Source organism: Phycomyces blakesleeanus, assembly GCF_001638985.1.
Source record: "Phycomyces blakesleeanus NRRL 1555(-) unplaced genomic scaffold PHYBLscaffold_55, whole genome shotgun sequence".
Lineage (NCBI taxonomy): Eukaryota > Fungi > Mucoromycota > Mucoromycetes > Mucorales > Phycomycetaceae > Phycomyces > Phycomyces blakesleeanus.
In genome coordinates, this window is record NW_017265180.1 from 18,984 (window position 1) to 25,016 (window position 6,033).

Consider the following 6,033-nt stretch of genomic DNA (forward strand, 5'->3'; position numbering starts at 1 on the left):
CAAGGCCAACGAAGAGACTAATGATCCGATCAAAACAGAATGGAGTGTTGACCGGTGCAAAAGTAGTCGTAGTCATGATGAGATTGTCGATGTCTGTACCGCCTTAGATGACTGGTTGGCTTTTACAAATAGCAAATCCGCAAGTCGGCCTATCGCTTTTGGATGGTCACGTAGTGTGCAAATGCTAGGACAGGGCAAAGAGAATGGGTGCTGTGGCGCTGTACCCGAATGATCTTGATAATGCGGCGTCGCTTGCGTCTTTCCTTGGGCGACTTCCCGTCAAAAGTAAGTGTTTCAGTGTGTGGGTGTATCTGTGCTGAACTCAATTGCAAGCGAGACAAGTCTGAAGGACAAAAAAAGGCTGTCATGGCAAGCAAAAACACAGTTTTCTTTTGCATATCTGCCAGCGGAGTAGTCGTGGCAGATGCTATAGATGCAATAAATGTAAGTGTTGAAGTTATGTTCACCTCTGGTTTCGTTTGCTGGATCGGGAGAGCCTTCTTGGAGAGCTGCAAGAACAAGACGTGAAGATCATCATGGTGGCAAAGGCTTTGAGTTGCAACATATAGTTGGAGGATGGTAGTACATTGAAACTTGCTCGTTCACAGACTGTATCCAAGAGAATGTGCATGTGCTAATAAGTTGATCAGATCCTAAGCCGTAAATTCAGTTGGTGAGATATCTTGTTGCATAGCCCATTTAATAAAGAGGTGCTGTCCCCTTTGGTAAATACTATTAGTGGGTGTATTTTCCAGGGCGCCCTCCATGAACAGGTTGAGATCCTAAAAGTTTAATTCTGTTTCCGTGAAGCATCGCTTGATATCCTGCATGTGGATAGCTTCCACGTGGAACTCCTGAGTGGCCACAATGTCTTGGGGGATGCCAGTATGATCTCTCGGTTGGACAGGAGAATTGGCGGTTCTGTCGTTATCTGGAGGAGCAGTGGGAACCAAATTGCACTTGGTCAAATCAGTGCTACAGTCGTTGCTGTGACGTCTTCCTGCCAAATCTTGTGGGGACAACGAGATTTGAGATTCCACGGCAGGTTTAAGTAGCAGCTCTTCCATTCTGTTCATGGTACAGAGAAAGCGTTTTTGACGATGGCGTGTGGGTCTGGCAGCCATGAGACGTAATATGGTAGCAGATGTGTGATGCGGTCTGTGAAGAGATCTATGGAATGTGACCCCCAATGCTGTTCTATCCATCGGAAGACTGGCTGTGACAATTTCCATAGGTTCTTGGTGAAGGTGCGGCGTGATTCTAAGTCTGCTATGACACTTTCCTTCCCTGCTATGTGCTGACATGTTAACCGCAGGCCTCGGTGGAGAAACCATTACCAGATTTTGGTGGCAGGGTGCATCAATGACAGAACTCGAGAACCACCCTGCTTGTCGATATAAGACAGGGACTTAGTGTTGTTGACAAGTGTTGAGTTGGTGTGGTGCAACGTTGTCAGAAAAATAATAAATGAAAATAGAGTAGCCAACGAGTTCAGAAGGCAAATATATATATAGAGAGAGATGAATTACTGTGATAACGCTCGGGTCTATCCAACAGTAAGGAGATGTAGTAAAATGTGTATAGAAAGGACAAATATAACAAGAAGTATGCTTATAACTATCGCGAAGAGTTGTTATAAGTCAGTGACGATGAAATAAATGTATAAACAAAAGTAAATAAGAGATTTGATCCATAAAATAAAGATAGATAAGGATTTTTTTTTATTATTGCTTCATCTGAAGACTTTTATATGTGAACAATCTATGCTACTTTGTTATAAAGCTTTATTAAAGCAGTACCAATGATGAAATAAAATGCACAAGGGTATGCCTTGTGCAAGGGGATTGAAGGAAATCCTGCAAAGAAGTATGACGCTCTTTGCAGGATATTCGTGGTCTGAGCGGAACCAAAAGAACACACACCGTGACATTGTCCGTGCGAACCAATATTGAGGTGTTCTTGAGACCTGAAGAAGTTTGAAGTGCCAGGTGTACTGCTTTCATCGCTCTCCAATTGATAGACTGCTTTGTCTCTTTGTGGCTGCGATAGCCATATGCCACCTGAGCACTAAATACACAGCTCCAACCAGTGTTGCGGGCGTCGACAAAGAGGATATGCTTGTTCTGCTGCAGGAGTAAGGAGCGCCCATTCGATTGGGACATGTTGTGTTCCCACCAATGAAGTTCACGTAGGCATGTTGTAGCTAATGGCTGTGGGTCGTCCCAAAACTTGTTCTGCTTGACGAAGTGGTTCTTTTACCACATAAAGTGCTGTGTGTATAACTTTGCTGGAGGCAAAGCGATAGTGATCACTTGTATTTGGATGGTCAAGCTGTGAACCAATTTGGGAGTGGGAGTTGTATGCTGGATCATTTGACGAATGGATCTGTGTAGATCTCCCAGTTTAGATCTTAGTATCTTGGTAACCATTGCTTTAGTATCCAATACATAGCCTAGATATTCCAACTCTTGGGACGGTATCAGGGAGGATTTCTTGTAATTGATCAGCCACCCCAATGATTTGAGCTTCTCCCAGAGAATGTTGGTGTGCTTCTGTGAGGCTGGGAATGAGTCACCGACCACAATCCAATCGTCCAAGTAGGCACTAACCAGTATTCCTTGTTTGTGCGCCCATTCCAACACTGGTCGACTTACCTTGGTAAAGAGCCACGGCACCACTGAGAGGACAAATGGTGCCGTTCGGAACTGGTACGTGGAGCCTTCCCATTTGAACCAAAAATATTTGCGGGATGTTTTATGTACGAGCAGGTGGAGGAAGGCGTCTGACAAGTCGAGAGAAGTCAAGTAACCTTGTGGTCGAATCAGGCGACAGATTTCTTGAAGTATTTCCATCTTGAAGTGTGGTGCTGATATTTTCTCGTTCAGCTTCGTCAGGTTGAATACCGGCCTGTGTTATCTATTGTGCTTTGGGATTACAAATGTTGGGCTGGTGTGGCCCAATGAGTTCTGAGTGGCTTCCTCGATTGCTCACTTGTGTAGAAGTCCTTCAATCGCTTGTCAAAGTAGGCGGTGTTGCTTGTCTGAGTGCGGGATTATTGGTATGCTGTGGCGTGCAAGAGGAGGCTGTTTGCAGAAGTGTATTCGAAAACCCTCCTTTACTACGCCATTCAACCAATCGCTGCTGTTAAGACGCTCCCATGCACGCGCAAATTTTCTGAGGCCCCCTCCAACCAGGGAGCAATTGGCTAGTTGTTGTGTTAGTTGATGTTGCTGGTGTTACTATCGTGCCCGCTGTTGCTTCTGCGGTTGGTGTTCCTGTGATTGTGCTGTTGGTTTTGTCTGTTGCGCTGACCCAGTTGAAGAGTCTTTCCGTTGCTGTAGAAGGGGCGTCCACCTGCTTATTGAGACGGGCCTGATAAAAAGCAATGACTCCAAAGGTTTCCGAGTAGAAATCTCAAATGGCTTGGACATGGCCTTGCATACGGACACCTGTGTGGCCGTTTAGTCTGTAAGTGATTGTTAGAAATACTTTAATTCCATGATGAAGTGCTTGGAGCTATCTAAATCAGCGGACTGGAACGTTGGATTAACTGATTGGAAGGCTAGATTCTTGCGCGAGTTGTTCACGTTAGCCATTCCATCCACCAATAATGAGCGGATATCTTTGATCATTGCTAATTATCAGAGAGTATCTAGTTTAGGTGCCATTGAAAGTAGTTCGTGTGCTAAGATATCCAGGTGACTTAACACTGCTGAAAACGGATACTGTTTTTTTTTCAGCGAGGTATCCTCTCTTGCCTGATGTGGCTTATAGAGCGATTAATCCAGAGGTAGAGCTGCTAGTAGTGTATGGACATGGTATTGCATTGGGGTATACTGTTCAATGATCTTCTTACAATCTTCTACGTCCATTTGGAAGGTAAAATTTCCAGGGGTGAGAGCGGTAGTCTTCACCTGTAGCTCAGAAGGCATCCAACCAGAAGTTTCCCGTATAGTAAACGAGTGAATCCTATTTGAGTCTACTGAGAAGTCAGGGTTGGACAAATTAAGGAATTGTAATTTCATGTCATAGATTGGATTGGTGAGAAACACCAGAAAAACCGTTTGGTCAGCAGGCTCTTGAGTAGTCTGATCTTTAGAATTTGAATCTTCAGAATGAGACAAGGTGCAAAAGTGATTAAAGTAATAAGAGGATACCGAAAAGCAATGAGTGGTAATGCCCAGCGAAAAAGATGATCAAGGAAACAGAAAAATTTTAGAAAAAAAATTATTACTTTACTTTTTTTGCTAATTTAAATAAAAAGATGATTACAACAATTGCTCCCTCCCAGTTGGTTTGACGGTCTCATCCAAATTTTGGGAGCCAATTTTGGCTTTGACTTTAAATTTTTTTTATTAATAATGAACTTTTTCGAACTTAACCTGTAAACTACTTTAAGAAATTGATTTGATTTTTTCACTTATGAATTTAGAACTCTATATTATTAAAGAAAAAATAGTAATAATTCATGTCACTTTTATGAATTATAGTTAATGGCATTATATTCTAACAAGAAAAAAGCTATGGAAAAATTATTGGCTATTGGCTATTGGAAAATGAAATAAATGGTAAATTTGTGCCTGACTTTTATATAATGTAACACTTCTACAATCATAGCAATGACTTTGGGAATCCTAGTGAACAAATTGCTATATATTTACAGCGACTCTTCTGATATATGGTATGTAAGCCAATATAATATTACGTTTCCAATTCAATTTTCATTCTCAAGAGCTAAAGTCTTTAGATTAACAGTTTTTAATCAATAGAACCTTCAAGATCAGCAAGATGTCTAAATTACTCCAGACCAAAAACAGTTACATTTATCCCTATACTCCGTTATAGATATATTTTAACAAAAGCAAGGAAAGAGACAAAGGTAAAGACAGTCAACCATATTATTTTTTAATAATATTTTTAAAGACTAATAGGTTTTTATATTTTTTAAAAAAAAGAGACAAGAATATAAATATAATATCAAAGAAAAACAAGGGAAAATTTTATTGTTCAAAGTAAATGATTTTTGTGTACAAAGATTTTTACAAATTAAATACAAATTAAATTAAATTAAATAGAATATAAGATAGTCAAGTCCATGATAGTCCAGTCCAGCCCAGTCCAGTCCGGTTTTTTTTTGAGAAATATTTCATTCGCTTTGCAAGTATATATGTAAAGAGGATTTTGCAGCTTATTGTAATAGAGAGTCTTGGTCCAATCCAGAGCGTCGCCTCGATCCAGAGCCAGGTTCCAATGCAGTGTTCCTTCAGTTTTGATTTGATTTGATTTGATTTGATTTGATTTGATTTGATTTGATTTGATTTGATTTGATTTGATTTGATTTGATTTGATTTGATTTGATTTGATTTGATTTGATTTGATTTGAGTTGATTTGATTTGATTTGAGTTGATTTGATTTGAATTGTAAATGTGAGGTAAGCACCACAATAGAGTGAAGAACAGACTCCACTACCAAACACTGATTCCTTCTTGCGAATAAATCTGGCAAATTAACCATCTCCGGAACTATTACATACCAGGCACACGTACAATACCCACTTATACAATGTACTAACCATCATACAACAAGGATAAGAATTAAAAAAGATTTGAATAGTCAAATATAAACAATATTACCTTGTCTCTCTAATAAATAACACTCTCAAAGTATCTCAATATTTTGAAGAGTAGATACTTTGAGAGTGTTACTTATTAGAGAGACAAGGTAATATTGTTCATATCTGTTACCATTCAAACCCCTTGGAATTCAGATCCCTGTTGTATAATGGTTGGTTTCCACGGTATAAATGTGTAGTGCACGTGTGCCTGGTATGTAATAGTTCCGGAGATGGCTAACGTGCCAGGTTCATAGGCAAGATGGAACCAGTGGTTGGTAGTGGAGTCTGTTCTTCACTCTATTGTAGTGTGCGTGCCACAGCAAACAGGACTTAGGATGATGCCTGAGATTTGAATTTGCCATTGGAAGAAATAATTTTTGTTTGGAACTTGCATTGGACCCCTGCTTGGAAATTGGCT

General features: G+C 40.3%; 5 protein-coding genes across 5 annotated transcripts; all 5 read right to left on the reverse strand.

Annotated features, from left to right (window-relative positions):
• Positions 1 to 149: 149 nt before the first annotated feature.
• On the reverse strand, positions 150 to 631 carry PHYBLDRAFT_153788 (hypothetical protein; the record flags this gene model as incomplete). Its single annotated transcript, XM_018433257.1, has 2 exons — positions 150 to 509; positions 587 to 631. The coding sequence occupies 2 exons, from the start codon at positions 629 to 631 to the stop codon at positions 150 to 152; spliced, it is 405 nt and encodes a 134-aa protein (XP_018283149.1).
• Positions 615 to 1,313, reverse strand: PHYBLDRAFT_80623 (hypothetical protein). The gene has a single exon (XM_018443601.1). The coding sequence runs from the start codon at positions 1,302 to 1,304 to the stop codon at positions 783 to 785; it is 522 nt and encodes a 173-aa protein (XP_018283150.1). The 5' UTR covers positions 1,305 to 1,313; the 3' UTR covers positions 615 to 782.
• Positions 1,314 to 1,761: 448 nt separating this feature from the next.
• PHYBLDRAFT_73800 (hypothetical protein) lies at positions 1,762 to 2,162 on the reverse strand (the record flags this gene model as incomplete). The annotated part of the gene is made up of 2 exons (XM_018442919.1): positions 1,762 to 1,896; positions 1,923 to 2,162. The coding sequence occupies 2 exons, from the start codon at positions 2,160 to 2,162 to the stop codon at positions 1,762 to 1,764; spliced, it is 375 nt and encodes a 124-aa protein (XP_018283151.1).
• A 22-nt stretch (positions 2,163 to 2,184) lies between these two features.
• Positions 2,185 to 4,500, reverse strand: PHYBLDRAFT_176424 (hypothetical protein; the record flags this gene model as incomplete). The annotated part of the gene is made up of 6 exons (XM_018437768.1): positions 2,185 to 2,385; positions 3,241 to 3,372; positions 3,430 to 3,466; positions 3,490 to 3,634; positions 3,857 to 4,108; positions 4,476 to 4,500. The coding sequence occupies 6 exons, from the start codon at positions 4,498 to 4,500 to the stop codon at positions 2,185 to 2,187; spliced, it is 792 nt and encodes a 263-aa protein (XP_018283152.1).
• Positions 4,501 to 5,263: 763 nt separating this feature from the next.
• On the reverse strand, positions 5,264 to 5,515 carry PHYBLDRAFT_120256 (hypothetical protein; the record flags this gene model as incomplete). The annotated part of the gene is made up of 1 exon (XM_018428733.1): positions 5,264 to 5,515. One exon carries the CDS (start codon positions 5,513 to 5,515, stop codon positions 5,264 to 5,266), a length of 252 nt encoding a protein of 83 aa, XP_018283153.1.
• Between the last annotated feature and the right edge of the window lie 518 nt (positions 5,516 to 6,033).